This window comes from Equus przewalskii, chromosome 32 (assembly GCF_037783145.1).
Source record: "Equus przewalskii isolate Varuska chromosome 32, EquPr2, whole genome shotgun sequence".
Classification (NCBI taxonomy): domain Eukaryota; kingdom Metazoa; phylum Chordata; class Mammalia; order Perissodactyla; family Equidae; genus Equus; species Equus przewalskii.
In genome coordinates, this window is record NC_091862.1 from 16,173,674 (window position 1) to 16,197,081 (window position 23,408).

At 42.1% G+C, this 23,408-nt stretch overlaps 1 protein-coding gene across 8 annotated transcripts in view; it reads right to left on the reverse strand.

Annotated features, from left to right (window-relative positions):
* Positions 1-23,408, reverse strand: part of PLEKHG1 (pleckstrin homology and RhoGEF domain containing G1) — a 221,161-nt gene that overhangs the window by 70,205 nt on the left and 127,548 nt on the right. For 6 of the 8 annotated variants that reach the window (XM_070603283.1, XM_070603285.1, XM_070603286.1 and 3 more), the window contains one exon: positions 17,712-18,217. In XM_070603283.1, the coding sequence (XP_070459384.1) occupies positions 17,712-18,119 (408 nt within the window). In that variant the 5' untranslated portion in view covers positions 18,120-18,217. Of the gene's footprint in view, positions 1-9,628; positions 9,944-17,711; positions 18,218-18,424; positions 18,653-23,408 lie in introns of those variants that run through there. The other 2 variants (XM_070603282.1, XM_070603287.1) reach the window with 2 other exon arrangements.

A 23,408-nucleotide genomic window follows, 5' to 3' on the forward strand; every position in this document is an offset into this window, starting at 1 on the left:
TTGCTGCTGACAATCTGGGGGTTAAATCTGGTTTTTCTTTAGGTATGAGGTAGGAGCCTACCAAAGATGACAATTCTCACTGATGAGGCACCTACCACGTGCCAGGATTGTCACATACTGTATCTGAATGAGTATTGGTCCATGCACATGCTGAAGCTACTTCCTTCACATGTTATCCACACACATCCCAGGGCATGCTTTTCCATCAGCCAAGCACACCAGCTTTCAGCCATCTGCCATTTTGCTTTCAACGTTGGCTCATGCCTTCACAAGTTCTCCTTCCATCTCAGAGGGCTCTCTTGTCCTTCGAAACATCCCACTTCCCTTGCCAGTCACCCCACAGTTGGTCATTTCATCTTTCTTTATTTGCACGACTCTACACAGCACTCCCCATAGAAACACAGTTCTTTCAAAACCAGTCATGCGGAATCACTGCCACTGAATTCCTCCGGCTCTCCCAGCACCACGCCACTCTTAGGTGGATAAAAAATTTTATACGTGATGGAGAGCTTGCAAAGCTGAGAGTTTAAAACCTACAGAATTAGGAAATTGCTATAAAATGAAGATCGATCAGAGAGAGAGAGAGAGAGAGAGAGAGAGAGAGAGAGGGCGCGAGCCCTAGCAGGAGCAAGCTCATAGGATGAGGTTTCTATAAGCGCTTTTTCAAGAGATTGTGTATGATGAATTTCAACAGCAGCAACTTTAAGGTCTGAACAGAAGCACACTACATGCTTTTTCTTGTAACACCTGCAGTTGCCATCAGCTGCAGATCTGCCTTCCCAGCTCAGCAGATTTGTCTAAGGACAGAGCACAGCAGCGGAGAAAGGACAGCAGATTCCTCAGGAGGCCGTAGTTCTGCGGCCCCAGGTGCAGCGTGGTGGAGAATGGCGGGCCGCAGGGGCAGGCAGCCTGGATCTGAGAGCTGGACCTTGGCGGGTTATTGGCCTTGGGGAGACTTGAGCTGTTAAGCATCCCTGCCTCGCCATCATTCTGGAGGTTAAACGACCAGGTCCCTTCAGGGTGCCCTGCACAGCGTGCCCAGCACACGCTGGGTGGTAGCCGGGGCTGCCACGCATCTTCTGCATCCCAGGTTCCTCCTCAGTAAGCAGAGGAGTCGCCAGATTGGAGCCCCTTTGGTTCAAAAGCAAATTAACTCTCTGTGCACACTGAAAAATTATAATACATTCTCCCACACCTTTCTCTGCCCCCAGTCCTAACAGTGCCACAGGCAGGCTACTGGGCTGGAGCAGCTTGTTATTGACTGTCACTGTTGGAAGAGGGTCTGAGGACGGTCAGCGGAGACGCGAATACAGGTTTCCCAGACGCCGGCCCTCTCACCTGCTGTGTCCACCTGGATGATAAATCTTGTCTCTCCCGCCCATCTCTCTCTTGAAACGGACCCCTCCTCTCTCTCATCACTGCTGTGGTCTTGTTCATCTCCGCTGGGACTGCTGCAAGGACATCCTAGCTCATCCCTCTATTTTGGGTCCTTCCCCCTCCAACTTTTCAGAATGAATCCAGTGTGATCTTTCTAAAACTCAAATTTGATGTTATGTCTCCTGTTAAAATCCTTCAACGACTTCTCTACAGCCCTAGGGGGAGGCCCTTCAAGGCCTGCCTACCTTTCTAGGCTCATCTTGTACCCCTTTCTTGCTCCCTCCCATCTCATTCGCCAGGCACAGCACACAGGCACTCACTCCTTGTACTTTCAGAAGGTCCCCTGTCCCCTCTAGCTTCACCAATTTTACACATTCTATTCTCCCGCCACCAAGAATGTCCCTCCTCCTGTCATAACCTGCTAACTCCTCCTTCGAGATTCTTCCCAGGCATCTTTCTCTGATCCTTCCTGCTCCCTGTCTGGGGCAGGTGCTCCTCTGAGCATTTACATTTATACTTCCACGATAGAGGGGGCCAGAGGAACCAACACACAGGGCTATAAAAATCTCTGTCGTTCCTTCTCTCCCACAATACTGACGTCAACTGTGACCAGGACTAGGCTTTCGCGTTCCCAGCACTGCATGTCTGCAGAGTGAGCAACTGTGGGGTGAATTCCTGTACACTTGATCAGTCTGCAACCTGGGCAGAGTCGAGCCCAGCCCGGGAAGGCGAGGGTTAACTGAGTGCCTGCTGATCTCTCCTGCTCTCTGAGTGGCCCAAGTTGTATTGAATTGCAACCCAACCCAGCATTCCTCTTCTGCTCCCTCCCCTCCCCTTTGTCTCTGAGAAAGCATTCTTACAACATGGCCTCTTAAGATGACAAAGGTTCCTAAACTCTGCATTTCATTTTTAACTCCCTTTCCATCCACCTAAGTCCCGCCTTTGCACAAGAAAGGAATCACTTCCCTAATCAAAAGTAGATTAACTCTCACCCTTTCTCTGCGTGTATTTGCATTTGCATCGCCATTTACGAAGCTATAAACAGACCCCTGGGTTGAGTGATTTATCCACAGCTTTATGGAAACCAAGACAAAAGCAGCCAGTCTTTTCAGCAATTCTGTGTTTATTGTAGGCTGCTGCCAGGGCGGGGGGGGGTGGGGGGGGGGAGCTGCACCCCTCCCGGCTCATCTCCCACTTTAAGCTTTCCAAAAGGTTAACAGCAGAACTCGAAGCCTCATTATAAAACTGAAGGAACACTTGTAACATTTCTTGTCGCTCCAAAGAGAAAAAAAGGTTTGCTTCAGAAGAAAATATTTTCCAGTGTAGTTTAAAGAAATGGTCACTCTGCCTCCCCCAACACACACACACACACACAGACAACTGAGGAGTAATTTTGCCTCAAAGTGATTTTGCCCTTTGAAACCACAGACAGCCTGCAGTCTCTCTCCATTTTGCACGTGGCCTACTTTGGAGGAGGGTGTCAATTTCAAGCACTCGAAACATTATGGATTTTCTTATATTAGTTTAACAAAACAAAGAATCTTAACATGTAGAATAAGCATTCCATTCTGCTTTGGGTCGGACAGACGCTTGCATCACGCCTTTCTCATCATGCCTTTAACATTTTCAGAATACCTTCCCTTACAGAGTAAGGAGGAGTCTCATTTTTTGTCAAGTGTTATCTCACTTTTGTTCAGGGATCACTTATTGGGCAAGAATTTTCTCCAAGTATTAAAAGTTAATTCTATGAATGAAAGTCTGATACATGCTACAACATGGATGAATCTTGGAAATATTATGCTAAGTGAAATAAGGCAGACACAGAAGGACAAATATTGTTTGATACCAGTAAATTCATAGATAGAAAGTAGACTGGAGGTTGCCAGAGGCTGAACAAAGAGGGAATGGGGAGTTGTTTAATGGTTACAGAATTTCTGTTGGGAATGATAAAAAACTTTCTAGAAATGAATAGTGGCAATGGTTGCACAACTGTGTGAGTGTGCTTAATGCCTCTGGGTTGTACACTTAAAATGGTTAAAGTGGCAAACTTTATGATACGTATATTTTATAAAAGTGAAAAACATTTAAGAATTATTAAAATTAAAAAATCACTTTCTTTATGAAGGCCAGGCATCGGACAGTATATTTTAGATACTCTCCTAAAGGTAATGAAAATTTTTCTTGCTACTCACACTCCTCGTTAAGGATTGGTTATGCTCTGAGCCATAATTCACAAGTAAATTCACCAGGGTGACAGAGGCGAGTCTGCACCCATTCTAAATGGCCTTCCCTTAATTAATCTGCTAAGGAGTTCTTTCCTCTGGCTCCACCTCTCCCCACCCCCTCTCTTTGCTGTGGGCTAGGAAACTAAATAATTAAGCTTATTTTCAACATGTAGAGTAAATAGGCTCTTAGAGCTTGGGGCCTCTCCTTGAGTAAAGACACAGCATTTACTGTTTGGTGTTTGAAATATCTATTTTGGCCGCTCAAAGGAGTCGCTGATTTTCTGGTTACATTCTTGAGAGCTGAGGCTGGAGGAGACGCAATCTCCAGTCATCTTTAGATTTTGACTTTTCGAATTAGACTCACAAAGGGGATGAAGCTGAGATCAGCCTGGCTGGTTGTTCACAGGCACACAGCTAACCGTTGGCAATGGACCAGAGCCCAGACCAGTGCTCTGTACGTTGAGTCCATCTCAGATTGACTCAGCTCAAATCAAAATTCTGGAAATAATTTCATTCCACCATTGCAGCCCTTGATGATATTGGAAATGAATTCCAACTACATGTAGATATGCCGGGTAAACTAAAAATCGCAACAAGATAGAATATATGCTTTTTAAATTACAAAGTTAGAATAATTTTCTGAAATAATACCTTAACATAGATTAGCAAACACATTATGATACTTTACTACCTACCAGAAATTATTGGCTTTTCCAAATAACACCAATTATATTAATAATCATATAATAATAATAATCTCTCATTTGAGTGCTTACTATATGCCTCGTTCTGTATTAAGCATTTTGCATGGATAGTCATATAATTTTTACAACACTCTTATAGTCAAGCATCACTTTACGGCGGGGATACGTTCTGAGAAAGGCATCATTAGGTGATTTTGTCGCTGTGTGAACATCACAGCGTGCACTTACACAAACCTAGATGGTACAGCCTCCTACACACCCAGGCTATATGGTACTGATCTTTTGGGACCACTGTCGTATACATGGTCCCTCGTTGACCGAAACGTCTTTATGCGGCACATGGCTGTATCCCCATTTTACAGGTGAGAAAACCAAACCTTAGAGAAGTTTAGTAATTTTTCCAAGATCACACAGGAAACGGCCGAGTCAGGATTTGGATTCAGTTCTTGCAGATGTTCGTTTTCATCATTTTGTTCTATTTCACAGGGGATGGGGGCGTTCGTTTGTGCTGCCTTTAAGTGTCTGCTGTTTGCGTTGTAACGAAAAAAATTCCCTTTAGGACAGTGGACCCCAACGTTGATTGCCTATTGCAATCTGGAGAGCTTTGTGAAAGACCGATGCCACCCGCAGGCCTTCGGAGGATTTCATTAGCCCAGGGTGCAGCTTAGGGAGCAGGAGTTATAAGAGCTCCCCAGGTGAGAAGAGCAGCCGCTGCTTTAGAAAAATCCTTACTTTTAGCTGCCTCTCCTCACCAGATTTCTTAGGTGATAGCTTTTAATTACTCAAATAATAGCCCCTTTGAACCTGTTTACGAGGGCCTATTCTCCTTGGTAAAAGTCCAGCTGATGACCAGTTAATTGCATGTTTCTCATAAGAGATCTTTCTGATGGTTTACTTTTTCCTATTTTTTAAGTAGGGACTTTCTCCTAGTGGATTTTCTTACCATAAGCAGTTTTTGAACATTCTAGATAATTTTGAATATTAAGTAAATTTACGCATTTTATCAGTACTTCTCTTTTCCTTAGTCCTTTTCAAATAGGACCTGGAACTTCAGAGCCAGCTCCTACTTCAGAACAGGATTTGGCAAGATAGGGTCCCAGAGGATCCATTGGCCTGTCAGTGATCACATGGACCAGTGCAGACAGACTCTCTGGTCTGGCAGGAGACAGTCTCTCATCCTCAAAGGCTGCCTATATCTGCGCTGGAGGAAAAAAGGACAATTTCATGGGTTGCTTTAGGCTTGTCCCAAGAAGTTGCTAGGAAGTGACCCCAACTGTTGCCACTTCCCCTCTGTATCACTGCTCTGGTTTTGTCTCAACTATGGGGTAGCTAGACGTAGAAGTGACAAGCTCCTCCCTCACACACGTCCACGTCAATTTTATCCTTGCCAATGGCTGAGATGTAGGTAACCAGGCAATAAAAATATGTTTCCAGAAAATTCCACTAACAAATATGTACGAGAACCCTCCTCATTTGGTATGTAAGGGGCACTCAATCCATGCTTAGTTTTCCAGTTGTTTCTAAATGAAATGGCTGGGAAACAGGACCTGGCTAGTTACACCTGCCAATGCTTAGCTGCAGGGTCTGGTCTTCAATCAGCCTTCGAAGGCCTGTGCTGTGCCAGGCTGTGCTAATCCCTCTACAGACATCACTTTCTTTAATCCTCACAGCCTCATATGAAGTACACGATCTCTCTCTCATTTTAAGATGAAGAAATTGCAGGTTGCAGGAGTTAAGTTCAAGATCAAAGGTAGTAAGTGACAGAGGTAGGATTTGCATCCAGTTGGAGAAATCACTTGGTTCTTTAGCTCTCCATTTTCCTCACCTATAAAAATGACCAGGCAGGACTAGATAATCCATTCAGCAAATAATCACTGATGGCCTAGGAAGCGTTAGATACAGCGCTGATTGCTAGGGATAGAAAACTTACCAACACACCTCACGCTTTCAGAACTTACAGTCAGACCTCATCAAGTTATTTTCCAGTTCTAACATTTGGTGTGACTCTACTTAATCAAAAATTCTGTGCAATCAGAAGCAATCTAAGTGTTCATCCATGGACGAAAGGATAAACAAAATGTGGTATGTATACACACAATGGAATATTATGCAACCCTAAAAAGGAAGAAAATTCTGACACATGCTACAGCATGGATGAACCTTGAAGACATTGTGCTGAATGAAATAAGCCAGTCACAAAAGGACAAAGACTGTATGATTCCACTTATATGAGGTATCTGAAGTGGTCAAATCCGTAGAAACAGAAAGTAGAATGGTGGTTACCAGGAGCTGAAGGGAGGGGGGAGTGGGCAGTTACTGTTTAATAGGTACAGAGTTTCGGTTTTGCAAGATGAAAAGAATTCTGGAGACTGGTTGCACAACATCATGAATGTAGTTAACGCTGCTGAACTACACACTTAAAAATGGTTAAGATGGTAAATTTTATGTTACGCGTATTCTACCACCATTTTAAAAAATAAAAAAGAAAGAAGATTGGCTGAGGGAAGAGGAGGGATGAAGAGTTATTGTCGAAGGGGCACAGTTTCAGCTCGCAGTGAGAGTAAAGGTCTGGAGATGGATGGTGGTGATGGTTGTGCAACAAGATAAATGGACTCCATGCCATTGAATCGTATGCTTAAAATGGTTGAAATGATGTCATGTATATTTCACCACAATGTAAAAAAGAGATTTAAAAAATTCCATGCAAGCTGCTATACTGAACAATGCTATCCCCCTTCAGCAGCAAAGTAGTCCTCGTGGGGAGAGGAGAAATCGAAAACATAAATGATCAGAAAACACTTAAGTGCTAAATGATGTAGGCTGACAAGTCGTGCAATGGCCCAAGCTGCCTCTTCCTTTTCTAGGTGTTCCAGAGCAGGGGTGGCTCCCACACACACACTTGTGTTACACTTAGCACACGACCTGGGTAAATTCTTCTCTGTGACTAGTTTCGGAACGTACAAGCACCATCTTCTCCTTGGAAGAAACTTCTGCCTTGGGAAACGTCTCCCAAGTGAAGACTGGTTTGTTTAGAACATAATTTCTTGAATTGTATAATTTTCTACCCACTCAGTATAATTGAATATTCAAGATGGCACACACCCAAAAGCCAGCATGATTTCAACCCAACTGAACAGGACCTGTTTTAGCAAATCTTCAATAGAATTTTGCCCACAGGCAGTCTTTGAAATATATTAGCACTTCCCTAGCAGACCAGTAATAATAGCTACTCAATCCCCGGAGTTAACTGAAGTTTTTGAAATGCCTTTTCATTAAAAATCAAAATGTTGCCTTAAAAGAAAAGCATAATAGAATGAAAGGGACTTGTCACTTGTAGGTATTTTTGCAAGGGCTTGATTGTGCAAAAGAAATGAATGTACTCACTTATGTCTGTGAAAAGTACAGTTTCTGTTTCCTTTTTCCCCCTAATTATGTCCTAAGTCTATCCTTTCCTTTAAAACATTGTCTAACTCTGAATCTCCAAGTGCAGGTGAAAATATTCTAATTTTAACATCAGAAACACACTAATATTTACCCTTTCAATCTGCTTGGTATAATAAGTTTCACAGACAGCAAATGCTATCATTTGTGCAAGAATATTTGACCAAATTGTGCAAATCCTTTCAGTAAAAGAAAAATTTCCAACTATTTGTATGTACAAGTAATCATATTTGTTGATCCCAGGTTAAGGTAAAAACATTTGTTTTCAGAAATATGAAAAACTCTCAAACTGCTAAGAGAGCTTGAAATTCTTTCATACCACTTTTTCCCTTATGAGGTGGAGAGAAAAAAACGCATTAAGGATATTTGTCATAGTCTTTCTTAGTCTTATTTAACGTAAATGGAAGACACCAATGGGTACAATATTCTTCAATCTTCCAGTCTGAGCAAAGGGCAGGGCGGAGTGGTGAGACCTATTTGTAACAAGTCATAATACCCCAAAGAATAAGTCAGTCAGTTCTTCAATAACGTCTGCTTTGAAAACGTGAATTTGTTCCCATGATTAATATATTAGGGGACAATGTGAACTTAATTCAAATTTCGCTTTTGCTTAGGATTTCATCCATCGGAAACACTAGATGAATGCAGAAAACTACACTGAGTTCCAGAGAGCAGACTAGGAATACAAACACACACACACACACACACACACACACAGCCCTCAAACACCTACCAGCACCTCCGCCCTCCTGCGTGCCTTATGAGCCACACCCATCCACGTCAGGTGTAACAACTCTGCATGGACGTCGGGTAACCCTACTTAGTAACAACTCATGAACTCAACCCTGCACATGGCCCCTCTCTAATTTTTCTCTTTCCTCTCAGCCTATCTTATGTTTTTCCCTCTCTCTCCCCAGTTCTTTTTCCTCTTGTTCTTTTTTCTCCCTCTTTTTCACTCGCTCCCTTTTGTTCTCTCTTCCTCTTACACAGAGGGTGGCAGGTGCAGGAACCAGGTGGCTTCCACAAGCAAGTTCAAGGTTTTCCACGGTGAAGTGTTATACTTACTATAGTAGTTATGCATTTCTTAACCATTTAACATGTATAAAACTGTGTCTCCATTTTTGTTAGAGTCCTGTCTTTTTTGGTGTGTCACTGATAATGTTTTTGAGTGTTGTGGCAGAACCAATTTTTCCTAGCAGCCCTATTTTTCAGTTATTTTGGACTCTGAGTGATTTTTAGGAGCACTCATCATGTCGTATTATAGCGGAACCAATTGTAGGCACTTAGAAACACATATGTAGGCACTTAGAGACTATCATCTGTGCTCTCTCTCTCTCTGGTCTCAGACATTTGATAGAGGCATTAAAAACAAACACTACCTATAAACTATTCTCAGATCATGAATTTTTGCAACCCAGTAAGAATGTCCTACAAAGCCTGACTCAGGGCCTCCAATACTCCGGACATCCTTAGATGGACCCCAACTGTTTGTTCCAGCCCCAAGTTTCAAGAAGTGAATCCCAAGTCAGAATTGTCAGGAACTCAGGGTGACCTTCCCATTACGTGAGATTTAGTATTTCTTGGGGAGACACTGAGGAACATCATTGCACCCATAATTATTATACAAATTGATGATCATTATGCTATTGCTGTAACGTTCTTGGTAATTTGAAAACTGGACCCCAGGTGAAGATTTACAATATAAGGAGACTACTATCTATCGATGGCAAATTTACTTTCTACAAGTTCACCTCTGAAAAGATGCAAGTTGACTTCAACTTCTTATAGAAAAGCATCCATAATGATGTCAGTTGATACGGAGAGCGTAAGACTTAAGACTGTATTAAAACAATTTTAACAATTTAGCTTTTCGTTGCTCACTTTTTCATCATGTCCAAATTCTCATTTTGGCTTCTTAGAATGGCTTCAGAAATGAATTTAAGAGAAAGGCACGACAGTCAAAAGGAGGGTCTTCAATTTTCTTGTAAACTCCATCCATGTGACAGTAAACTTGCAGCTTCCAAGCGCTGTTCTATGAAGTTTGCTGGCTTTAGTCCATTACCCTCAATGGCTCCCTTCTACTCGCAAGGTTTCCAGAACACCAGCAAGATGAGCACCATCTGTGCTTTAGAACTGTGCTAGCCCCAGCAGCACTCTTCTTAAACTGAAATACTACCTGTGGTGTTCCATAATTCCAAAGAGCTCTATTGGGAAGTTCTATGGATGGAATGAGTAGAGAAACAAAAGGGAGAGGTACTTAGCAATGATGGGAGAAAGGGTAGAGGAAAGTGGGAGTGATGGAGACATGTAAGAGAGGAGAGCAGATACATTGGTCTGAATCTGCTCCAAGCCCTAAATGAATAATTCCATCGGAAACATTCTACAGGGTTATTCAGTAGAGACAGTAATTATAATCTCAGCAGTAAGCATCATCAAAATCTTTCTTATGTCTTTTGATTTTTGGTGATGTGCTGGGGATACGTGGTGTAGGTTTTACAGTGAGTGTTTCCATTATATATAATGCATAGTGGACACTGTCAGTTGTTCATAAAAACATTTCCCACCTTCTTTGGGCACACAGATAGATTACATCTCCCAGCCTTCCTTATAGTTCGGTGCGGCCACCTGACAAGATGGAATGAGAGGCCACCCACGGAATGACAGGAGAAGTGTGAGCTAATTCCATGCCTGTCTCAGAAACAGCACCCCCATGCATGCCTCCAGGTCTTCTCGCCCTTCCAGCTGCCCGAGATGGTGCAGACCACAGAAGTCTCGGAAGCCACGTGCTGAAGACGGCAGAGCCTCATCGGCGTGGGTCTCTGAATGACTGTGTGGAGGAGCACCACTGCCACTAACCTGAATATTCCCACAGGACTGTCACAGGAGAAAGAAAGAAAGAAACTTCTGTTGTGATAGGCCCCAAATTTGGGTGTGTATTTCTTACTGTGGCTTAGCCTATCCTACTATATGGACTCAGAGCAGACTGGCCATAACAGTGTAGTGGTAGAAGGGGTGGGCTTTGGAGCGAAACCTGGGTTCCAGATCCTGCTCTACCGCTAACGACCTATGTGACCTCAGACAAGTTAGTCTACCCTGTGCACGTTCAATATTCTCGTGCTAAAATAGGAAAATGATGATAGTACCACACAGTAGGGTTCGGAGTGAGGATATAAGTGTTTAACCCAAAGCCTGATAGATGGTAAGTACTCAAATATTAGTTGTTGTTAATGTTATTACTTTTTAGTGTTTTTGTTGTCAAAGCAAATTTCTAGAAAATTGAGAAGTGGAAGCTACATAGCATGTTTACAGCTGTCAGGATCCACTGAGGTGAAGAGAATGGTCACAAAGCTTAAGGTGTCACATTGGTAAAACTCATTGTCTACCATGCTCCCAGGAGAATCTGACCAATATAGGTATTTTAATAATTTTCCTAAGTTTTGACTCAAGATCTGGCCATAAAGATTTGGAGCAAATAACCTAAACTGGCATTACTCATTAAAGACACGTGAATTCTTCTGAACAAGCAACAGCTACTTTTCCACAGCAACTCTGCAAACCTCATCTCACTTTGCTTTTACTAAATGTTGCTCACCTGGAACTATTCTTGTTGCTCATTAGTAATCAGTCAGTAGGTATTAACAGCGTATTCAAAATGGGCAAACGCATTAGGAATGGAAAGAAGAAAAAGACCGTTTTTCTGCCCCACCTCCCACATCAGACTGCAACGAGTAGAAGAGATGAAGATGCAAAATCACCATGTTCCTACCTTCTAAGTTTTTGTTGATGTTGAGGTGGCGAGAGAGAGAGAAGCAGATAGAGGTAGATAGGGAAGAAAGGGGCATAATCATAACGAGACATGGAAATGAATAGTCAAAGTGGGATTTGCGGGGATTATGTACAGTGATTAGATTTGCTATTTGAGGAATAACTTCTCCAGGAGCAGAAAACTACCAGGCTTGCTTCTAAATTATCATAGATCCTAAATCGTTTTAAGAAAGATCTCATTCACCCTTTCTGATAAAAGCCCTCGGAGGGAAAAAGAAATAAACACATTCAAACAAAAGTGCTTGAATGCCACGTGAAAGAAAAAGTACATTAAATTGTGCCAAGTACTACAGAGTAAGTCCTTTACGAAATCCACCCACGTAACAAGCCTTCATTAACCACAGCCCCTGCCAAGTTGTACACTCTAGCATCGAACACACTTCCCTCAGTATTCAAAAAACTTTAGTCTAGATGGACCTTATAAAAAGTGTCAGTCTAATAAATGTTATTTAAACTGGAGGGAAAAGTACTGAGTGAGGGCATGTGCAAATAAGATAATAAAGTCTATGAGAATTCACCTCTTCTCACCAGCCTTCTCCCTTGGGTCAGAACCTTTCTCCTCTTGTCAAGTGTCCTAAGCAGCTTTGACTGGTCCAGGGAATGCCCAAGCAGAATCAGTCCTTTATGGCTAAGGGCAGAGTTGTGGATTCACCCACCGTCCTTTCCACACCACATAATCTGGTCTCTCCAACAGAATGAACAGGAAGCCAGGCTTCAACAGAAACCACCTCCAACCTTGACAAGGTTGTCCTTGAGGGAGGGGTGGCCCAGGACCAAAGCCAACTCGAGTTCCATTTTATCCAAGTCTTGGTTGCCTTACAAGCCTAAGAGCTAAATCTCTCGGCAGAGTAAATGGTCAAGTCACCACCCAGCTCTGGAGGCTGGTCACGGGATTTTCTTCTTTCACTCTCCACCAATTTGGAAGAAGGCTTGATTCCCAAGTGAAAGACGGTTCTCTTTCCAACTAATTTGATACCTTGGGTACTAAGAGCAGCCTCTTCTCTAAGCTACGGCAACGGGCAGAATAGCTTTGAACGTGTTTCATGTCACCAAGTGTGTGAAAAGTATCCTTCTCTCTTCCACCTACAATGACAGCGTCTACACTACCAGGCAATAAACTGAGTCCACATAGACTAATAAACACAAGAGCTGGGGACTGGGAGATCACCATTCTAATCTTTTCTTAGCTATAGCTTTTTAATAACACTGAATGCTTTTAACAAAGCTATGCTTAGGGCCCTGGGTCTTTAAAGTTTAAACATTAAAGCTTTAATACTCACTCCTTAGCTTTTTAACACACTGTATAGATAACGCTGCTTGAAAAGGATGTTAGGCTCTCTAGAATATGATAGAAAAAAATGAAGTGATGTTACGCTTAATATTTTCCCCATTTTTTTCCACTAACTACAATATCCTCGACATCCCCTAAATGATTTAATTTAGCATCTCTTATAGTTCAAAGATGCCATTTTGTAGTAAGGATGTAACTTCTAATTACACAGCATTATATAACATTATGAACTATTTAAAAACTTTCCTAAAAGGTTGAAACAGGCCATGAACTATATCCGGGGCCAAATCTTATGGGGTTCTCAAAGGCTCTTTTATAGATCATTTAGAAAGATTAAAGACACCCACTCTACTCATGAGAGTCCCTGCTCAGTCAATCTAGGGTCCCATTAAACATGAAAGAGACCCTTATTTTCTACTTTCCAACTATGGATTTCTCTCTCCCCCCACAAATTATATCATTGGCTATTTCACTTCTAGCTTTTGAAACTTGCTTTCATGTTCATTATCTCATTTTATCTCTGAATGCTACTAGGAGCCATATATAGAAATGAAGATAACAGCTCCATTGTTCCTTTGAGTGAGGGGTGATGGGGAAGACCTCTTCTCTCTCTCAAATGTCAAGCGTCCAAAAGAAAATGACTAGGATGTTGGGCAAAGGAGCAGAGGATGGAGGAGGCGGGGGGGGGGGGGCGGGGGGGGGAGACAGGGGACCCAGAGAGAAGAGTCTGGAGGAATTAAAGGAATGAAGAGCAAGAGGAATAAGAACAACATTTTTTAGGTAAATTTTCAGAAAGCATTAGGAATTAATTTCTGGGTCCCTAAATGGCATGGGAAAGGAAAATTACCTTATACTTGGGATTATTTTAATACAGTGTCTCTATACATGGAGAAAAAAAGGCATACAACCTTCTTTGTGTGTATAAGCAACACCTGGGAAATCCTATTGCCCAAATGAGGTCAGAAGGACATCTTCTCAGAAATAAGCTACTGGGGCCGGCCCCGTGGCTGAGCGGTTAAATTTGCGAGTTCTGCTTCAGCGGCCCAGGGTTTCGCTGGTCTGGATCAAGCCATGCTGAGGCGGCATCCCACATAGAACAACCAGAAGGACCCACAACAAAAATATACAACTATGTGCTGGGGGGATTTGGGGAGAAAAAGCAGAAAAAAAAAAAAAAAAGAAAGAAGCTACTCTAATGGTATTTGGGACTATATTGAAGATGTCACAGCACATTGTGTTAACATCTTTGATACTAGTGTACATCAATGATCTTTCACAAAAATCTTTGCTGATAAATCCTAAAACAAAATCTAAATCTAGTCTGTGAGGACTCTGTATCATACAGAATACAGATAAAATGTACCACTTACGGGGGAAATTACTTCAACCGAGAATGACTATGGAAGGATATCAGATGAGATTTAATAAAGCAGAGCACACAAAGTCTGAAGTTGTGCTACTGTGTAAATGAAAACTAACTTACTAGTTATCTCTACAAACAATTAGACTTTTTTTTTTTTTTTTTTTTAAGACATAATCCTTGCTTCACAAATAAAGTAGAGGAAGATGGGCACGGATGTTAGCTCAGGGCCAGGCTTCCTCAGCACAAAGAGGAGGACTGGCAGTAGTTAGCTCAGGGCTAATCTTCCTCAAAAAAAAAAAAAAAAAAAGGAAAAGCAAAAATCCTTGCTAGAAAGGGCCAACTAGCTCTGCCTTTTAGGTGTGGTCAGAGCTTGTCACAGGAGGTTGTTAACCACAGAATGATAAAAACAGGTTGACATGGATCAAGGGAAACATTTTAAAGAATTGATATTTTGTATTTTCAAAGAATACCCATTACAACAGTCTTTATTGGGCAGTTGCCACAAGCTGGAAAATAAGTGCTTACTCTTCATAAAGGAAAGAACTAGACAAAACAGGTCTAGCCATTCTGCAATCTTGACAAACAGAGGGTCACACAGCACAAGTATGTGGAGAGGCTCTCACCAACTAGCCCCTGATGTGAAGAGGTTCTGAATTCTCCCAGGTGGAGAGAGGGTAAAGAACTCAAAGCATTCGGGTGACTTCTGGAACAAAGCAGCATCTGCTTCTTCCTACCTTGGTACCTCCCTCCGTGTGTGGACTCTTCTCCCCAATTACCCTCTCTCCCAACACCCTCCACCTTCCTCTCCCTGATCGTGTGCCACCTCAGATCTTCAGTGGATTCATCAGAAATAACCCAAATGCATTCAAAATAATGTTGGAATCACCTGTCTAAATTTTTTTCCTAATTAAATTTCTGCTGCAGTGAATTGACTGACCTGATTATTTTTGTGCAAGAATTAAGGTAAAACATAGCCTATAAATGCTAGTATATTGGCATGCCTCGTTTTATTGTGCTTCGCAGACAATTGTGTTTTTTACGAGACTCTCCACCAGCAAAAAGATTACGGCTGGCTAAAGGCTCAGATGATGGTTAGTATTTTCTAGCGGTAAGGTATTTTTTAATTAAGGTGCATACATTGGTTTTTTTAGATATAATGCTATTGCACACTTAACACACTATGGTATAGTGTAAACATAACTTTTATATGCACTGGGAAACCAAAATATTCGCGTGACTCACTTTATCGTGATCTTCGCTTTATTGTGGTGGTCTGCAACCGAACCCACCATATCCCTGAGGTATGCCTGGACATAAACGGTGATCACTCTCAACCATCATGGGAGGAGGCTAGTGAGGATGACAGTTTCCCTTAATTGCTTATCATACGGCAGGCACTATTGTGTAAGCTTTTCAAATAATATCTAGTCTAATTGTCATAATCATAACCCAACGAGGCACATACTATTTATTAGTCCCATTTTACAGTTGATGAAACATAGGCACAAATTTATAGTCTACTATAGAGGTCAGCCAACTATGGCCCTTGGGTCAAACCTTACCCCATTTTACTTGAACTTCTACGCCCATTCATTGACATAGTGTCAATGGCTGGTTTTTTTTTTTTTCTAGGAGGAGGATTAGCTCTGCACTAACTGCTGCCAATCCTCCTCTTTTTGCTGGGGAAGCCTGGCCCTGAGCTAACATTCGTGCCCATTTTCCTCTACTTTATATGTGGGACGCCTACCACAGCATGGCTTGTCAGACGGTGCCATGTCCACACCCGGGATCCGAACCGGCAAGCTCCGGGCTGCCAAAGTGGAACATGCGCACTTAACTGCTGCGCCACTGGGCCGGCCCCTGTCTACAGCTGGTTTTGAGTTACCACAACAGAGCTGAGCAATTGTGACTGAGATCTCAGGGCCCAGAAAGCATAAAATGGTTACTCTCTAGCCTTTTATAGAAAAAGTCCACCAACCCCTACTGTAAAACATGGTTAATTCCTGGGGAGAGAAAAAAATGCAAGAGTGTTCGCATAGCCTGAAATAGAACTTCCACCGAAATTTTCTTAAACAAAAAATATTCTGTTTTGATCTGTTTTCTTTCATTCATCTTTTACCTTATTTCTTCCTACCCAAGGTTTATCAACCAGCCTCAGAAAAAACAAGAGTGATCATGGGATCCCAGTTCAGTAACTAAAGGTTTCTCTCTCAGTATGGCGAGTTTTGAAGTTTCCAAGGAAAAAAAAAAAAGGATAGACCAAAGACAGCTTTGACAACCATTAATTTCCTGAGGTTGCAAAATTTTTGGCGGTTTCACAGGTATTTCTTCTCAAGTACAAATGACATCACTGTTGAAATTAAAAAACCAGTTGGCCGGGTTTACTCTACATTTGGTCTCACATATTGTTTCGGTTGAGCATCAATTGATTTCTATTTTTACTGGGAACTTATGTCATAACTATTTTTAGGAGACAATGTCTGGTTCCATCATTTGTGGAACTCAACACAATTGTGCCTTAGAATATTTTTTCTAAAGCTATAAGAATATATGTATTTGGTGGAGAACATGCTCATTGGCAAATATTCTGCTATACTCTGAAATATATTTTAGATTAAGAGTCTAAAACAGGAAGTTGGCACTAACCAATGAAAAAATTTGGTGTATTACAGGGAAGTGTAGCTTCATAACATATCAATTTGACTTTGAAATATTAATATTTTTAACATTGAGAATGAGTTAACAGCTGAGTTGCTTTGGTAATTCTTTATCTGTAAAAACTCATCTATAAATCAAAGTCAAATCAATAATCGGATTTCCAGAGTATGCGATCTGGCACATAAGCCGAGCTCAATTTGCATGGAGTCCAATAATTTATGAAAACTTGTTTACTATAAAAGTGAACAGGAAGTAAATGCCCCAAACCAGATAGAGCCCATAGTTTTTCTCTACCCTTCCCCACCTTCCCCAAAACACCAAGACAGAGAACAGCATCGAACAGCGGTTCCCAACCTTGTCTGCACAGTAGAATCACCCGGAGATCTCCCAGAACCCCACCACCCAGGCCACCCCACAGGCCCTCGAGATCCCAGTCTCTGGAGGTGGGACACAGCTGTGAGTCGTTTTAGAAGCTCCCAGACACCAGAAGACAACTGTGATGACAGTGAAGACACACCTGACACCTGCAAGTCAGGAGCCTTGAGGTCCGGCTCCATCATCTGCGAGAACCCTGAGATCTTCGGCGCAGGATTTATTAACACAACATACTGGTGTCCGCATTGGTATCATCATTCTTGCCTCTAACACATAATTCGCTAATGCAAATATTAAGAGGATTTTAACGCAGTGAGTACGCCCCTAGGGTTTGCCTTACGTTATGATCTGTTTAAACATTCACAATGTATTCCTTACACCTGGCTTTGCTCTGTATTTTGCAGGCCTATTTATCCTGCACGGCAAACTTAAAACAAAAAAGTGGGCCTTACCTCTACGATGCTTTTTAAATCTTGCACGTAAGTCCTTTCGGTCTCCAGAATTTCCTGAACAACTCGATCCACGTAGAGGAGCTTGGGGCTGGTGGCAGACTCTGCACCCGTTCTCGTGGCCCCGCTGGGCTCCCCTCTCCGCTGGACCCGGGGCTGCCTTTCACTGCCCTGGTGCAGGTTCTGAGGCGCGGCTGGGCCATCCGTTGGCAGCTCGCTGCTGGAGAACGGCCTGGCTGGAATCAGCTCCAGCTTTATGGCCCCCGCTTCCTTATCCTGGGGAAACAAGCCCAAGTGGCTGTTGGAAACTAAGGTCATTCTGCTGCCGAAGGAACCATGGCTGTCCCGGGAAGAGGCCGAGGACGACGTGGAGCCGAAGCTGACGGGCCGGTCGCTGTCAGAGAGCTCCATGGCCTTCAGGTCTTGGGAGCTGGAAGGGCTGGCTGTGGTCCTGGGGTCTGGAACTTCTGTTACAGCTGCTGGCGCTTCAAGACGCAACTGGTGCGCATCTACGTCCATGGAAAACAAGCAAAAGGAGAAGATGAGAAAAATAAGCAAGTATTTAAAAATTCTATTTAAGGAGAAGGTTTAAAGGAGGTTAAAACCCAACCCCAATGTCCAAGTTAAACCAGAAAGGTAGCGAGTTACTTGTAGAAGGAAACACAAAGGTCCCCATGGGAGGGTGGGCTGTGAAGCCAGAGTTTCTAAAGCATCACCTGGGAGCTTGTTAGAAATGCAGAGTCTCAGGCACGGCCCCGGACCAAGTGAACTTGTCTGCATTTTAACAAGATGTCCACGCCACCTGCATGCACATGAAGGTTTCAAAAGCACTGCATCCATTGCCTCAAAGTGTGACCACCTGGAATGAGTACTGGCTGCAGATTAATCCTGATTTACTAGATTAAAGGCTCAGCGGTCAGGGCACAAGGAATCTATAGGTTTAACAAGCACCACAAGTGATTCCTATGTGCTTAAAACTCATCCTCTGTGAGTCTTACGGATTTTCCAGAAACACCGTTCTACATTTTAAGTATTCCACTATAATTCCACTCAATTTTAGCCACCCTCCTGGAACCACCACTACTTGATTTAGTGGATGTTGACCATTTTACTTTTTACTTGCATACAGCATTAAAGAAAAGTGTCACACAGACAACAATTTTCTAATACTGGGCAAGGAAAACCAAAATATTAAGAACCACACCCCCTTTAAAACTTCCCCTCTCACCACCATATTTCTCTGTCTCTCCCTGAAAGCTGACGTTCCACTTGTGGTAGATGTGGAGTTACACTGTTACAGAGAATAACTGATTATCTACAACCCTCCACATGTAAAGTTAGATAACACCACAGGTAAATACACAATTAAATAATAAAAAGAGGCACCGCTTTTAAAGAAATGGGGCTGTTGGTGTCTAGGGAAGGGCAGAGAAAGAAAGTATCTGTAAAGTCAAAAGGTCACATATCTGTAGCACTTAAACCCTGGGTTCAAAAGGGCCCTACGTGAAATTTGAATTTTCAGCAGTTATTTTCGTGAAACACACAAAGTTCCAATCTTCTTTATTTGTAAGGCGGGATCACCATTTCTCCCCCTAGTAATGAGATCCCAGGTTTATAGAGATAAAATGCCTCACAACAGAGTGTGATCAATGAAGAAATTTGCCTCATTTTGGCAGGTTACCTTACCACCAAAACCCATGTTTACGAGTTTTGTTAGAAAAACAGAGGAGTAAAACTTATGTTTGGAAGGTTATAATAAGACAAACACAATAACAAGAATATAGATTAATGATCATTTTTCAAAAGGAATATGAACATTTGACGCTGTAATAAAGATCATCACACAACTGGTACCAATATTTCTAAAATATAAAGAATCCATCAAATCAACATCCTGACTTTTTCTAGATAGTTTATATTCATGGCAAACAGTGCAAACTTATAATGCAAATATTAAAATTATGAATATAAAATAAAGACACCTACTCAAGTCAACAAGAAGGAATGGTAAGTTGTAGGAAATGAGTAATTTATCAGCATAACCACCATCACATGGTATAAGTTTGCTGCACATTTTTAAAGCTTTTGCAATATTCTTTCTGCTTGCTCTATAACAACTTTATGGCCCATAAAACATGGATTGGTTATAGCAGTTAAAATGCACTTGCCCTAAAAGGCCTGATCCAACTTGAATGTGGCAAAAATCCAAGAAGCAGGCGGGCGTTTAGGTATGCTTGTAGCCAAGGATGCTTGCCACGTTCAGGACTGGCATTAAGAAAGTCCTGGGCAGTTCAGAGTAACAGCAGGCACAACGAGGTTTTCTTCCCATTGGCATCCACCATAACTATAACCATGAGGTTGATCTCACTTTCAGAACTGCGAACTAACTTGGAAAATATATGAGGATTCTCTGAGGTTCCAAGGGTCCAATGAGGTTATGAGTTAGGGCCAAACATAAGTTGGATATACTCTATATGAAAGTCGAAGCATCTGGAAAAGTCTAGATCAACTCCCCCCCCTCCTCCCCCGCTGCCCAGATCTGGATACACTGGTCTCCAGGACAAGCGCTGATTTTCTGACTAGACAAGAATCGATCTTCTCTCTAGTCTAGAGAACTATATTTAACAGTTATATAACTCTTGGCAAATACTCATTATCAGGACTGGTGAAAAATGAACACAACAGAGAGACTCATTTCTTTGCTTACTTTTACTCCAAGTTAGCCAGCCGGTACTGGGACAGAGGGATTAACGAGGAACAAAAAATTGCCCAATGTTTTAGAGGAATCCATGTTGTGCTGCCAGGAATGATAGTGCCTTTTATATTTTCAAAGGTAGAGAAAAGTGGGGTGTGAAACCCAGATCAACAGGGGACCCCCTCATGGGTGAATCTTAAATAGCAACATGAACTGGGCCCTGTTTCAAAGAAGGCTTCATATGTTCCCATACAGGTCATGCATTAGGCCACCGGACACACCTTTTCTTCAGACTGCCTACCAGGCACTATATTATAAAATAGAATATTTGAGATCTTTGGTTTCTGTAGTGTTTAAGCGTGGTTAATTAAATACCTTCCCAAATTACCAATGACTGAAGTGAAACATTTAAAGCTAGGTCATATGATGGCATATAATATGAGACTGCATTTGCTAATGGATAACATTTTTTATGTTGATTCATTGCTTAGAAGAAAATTATAGTTTTCTCACATAAGGAAACGTACCTCATAAAAACTGTCTAGTCTTGTTCTCACCTCCCTCAAAATAACTTGAGATTTCCACCCTGTCTGGCCTACTCTTCCTAAAACACTCACCAATGATTAATATTTCCCTCCACAGCTGTACTGTTCAACACCGCAGCCAGTAGCCACGTGACTATCGAGCACTTGAAATGCAACTAGACCCAACTGAGATGTGCTGTAAGTGTAAAATACACACCAGATGTCAAAGACTTAGTATGAAACAGAAAAGTATAAAATACCTCATTAATAATTTTTATATTAATTGCACATTGAAATAATATTTTGGAACAGTGGGTTAAATAAAATATCTTAAAACTATTTTCACCAGTTTCATCTTACTTTTTTAAATGTGGCTACCAGAAAATTACATATTATATATGTGGCTTGCATTATATTTTAGTTGGTCAATGCTGATCTAGAAGTCTTCCAGACAATTCGTCTGTAAGATTTGAATTGACTTCCTTATCAAGCTTTGTTCAAATAGTAGTGAGTGGAGAGGTGTATACAACTTGAAGTTTGACCTTTTCTTAGCCCATTCATTAATACACAATATTGTTAGGAGTTAGCAAAAATAGAGATGGTAGACAATCACTGTGTCCTAGATATTGGGGTAGCTGATTTCTGGTGATAAACTGAAATACCCAGATAGAAGGCTGTAGAGCCAGAAAGCTTTATCCTCTGTCCAGAGTGCAAGATGTTGGCAGGTTGTGTTAACATTTGGGTAATTTGCTATTTTGCTTTCCTTTCCTTCTCATAACTTCTCTTTCTAACCAAATTCCAAACGTAGGGCTAATAATACAGCAACTTGTGAGAACTTGCCAGATACTGCTAATGGCCCATGTCAGTGGGTCTTTTGACCACAAATACCCTAAAATAAGCCGGTTCTGGGAACCTTGAGGCTCTTGGTCCATGTGGCCCGTGGGAAAGCTGGAGGAGGTGGGGGTGGATGCACATGCAGAGGGGCCTTGGTGTCCTAATGACTCTTAGAAGTACTGTTCGCCCACAAGCTATCAAAATAAAATATTCCTTCTTGTGCCATCCTTAACAAAAAGAAAAAATGCTAAACGGCCCCAGTGGAGAGGCGCTTTTGCACATTTTCCTTCATGCCAGGTCCCTCTCTAAGTTTTGCTAGGTGGAAGAGCTCTAACTCCGTGCTCTAATTTGGTGGCTTTACAAACTTCCAACTGCTCTCCTTCGGAATGTTGCTGCCAGACTCAGAAGCAGCACTTCTTAGCTCTAACTTATCTCTCAGACTGCTTTGGGGGTGAGGTAGACCTTTCCTTGGCAAGTAAAGCACAGACTTGCTGTGACCATGTTTACAAGTGGGAGGGGGGCTGACCGTCCACAGCAACCACTCTCTGCCACAACCCCCGAGGAGTGCTCAGAAGGCGAGCCAGAGCTCAGTGCACAGCAGGGGCTGAGGAATGACCAGGATTCCCAAATTCGGCTCATTGCTATGCTAGACTTCGAACACCTAACCTGAGTTCCTTCGCAAGACTATCACGGAAATCATGAGAATGTGTTGTGCTCAAGACCAAGGATATCTAAAATTACATAGTTCCTTATGACATACACTGCCTGTGAACGACTCAGAAAGGGGAAGCAACAGGGAGACTAAGGTGTAAGCAAGAAGTTATTCTATCAGCCAGCAAAGCTCACTTAATAAAGAGCCAGTCGTTGGTAGAGCCTCAAAAGTCGGAAACAACTGACTTCGTGATTCAAAAACACCCCAAACTTTTAAGGGTTAAAGTTATGAGAAGTACACATTCATCCATTTCAAAGACAACACCAGGTATTTGGGGAGAATCCTCGTCCCCTATCCACCTCTGGGATAGTGGATAGCTTAATAGACACAAGCCACTACATTGCGACATGAATTTTCACCTCTCAGTTTTCTAAAATACTAATGTGATCCTTGTGTTAATGGCAGAGCCAAGACTACAATCCCACGTGTTCTTTCGTGTTCAGAGCATTCAATCTGAGAATACGATTTTCCTACTTATTTGCAGCTGTTTGGTAACGAAGAAGTAAAAACTCTTGTTACCACGTTCATTTCTTAGTTTTGACCAATGCACTATGGTTGGGCAAGATGTTAACACTGGGGGAAGCTGGATGAAGGGCGTATGGTAACTCTGGACTATCTTGGCAACTTTTCTGTAAACTTAAAAATTTTCCAAAATAAATAGTTGAAAAAAAAATCTTGTTCCCATTGAAGAGTCAGTAAAGCAAGTATTTGAACAAGATCTAGGCTGGGAAGAGACGTCTTGCAAAAACGCTCTTGTTCAAGTAAGAGGTGAGGGGTTGAATGGAGAACAAAGATTCCTGCAAGCTATGAAGTCTGGTACTGAATATTCAGATAACTTTACTAATTGATTCCTGTGCTAATCAGCGGAAACTAAGAGGTACAATGGCTACCGCAGTTGAGTAGGGGTTAAGTCAGATCGTTCAGGCAGCTAATGT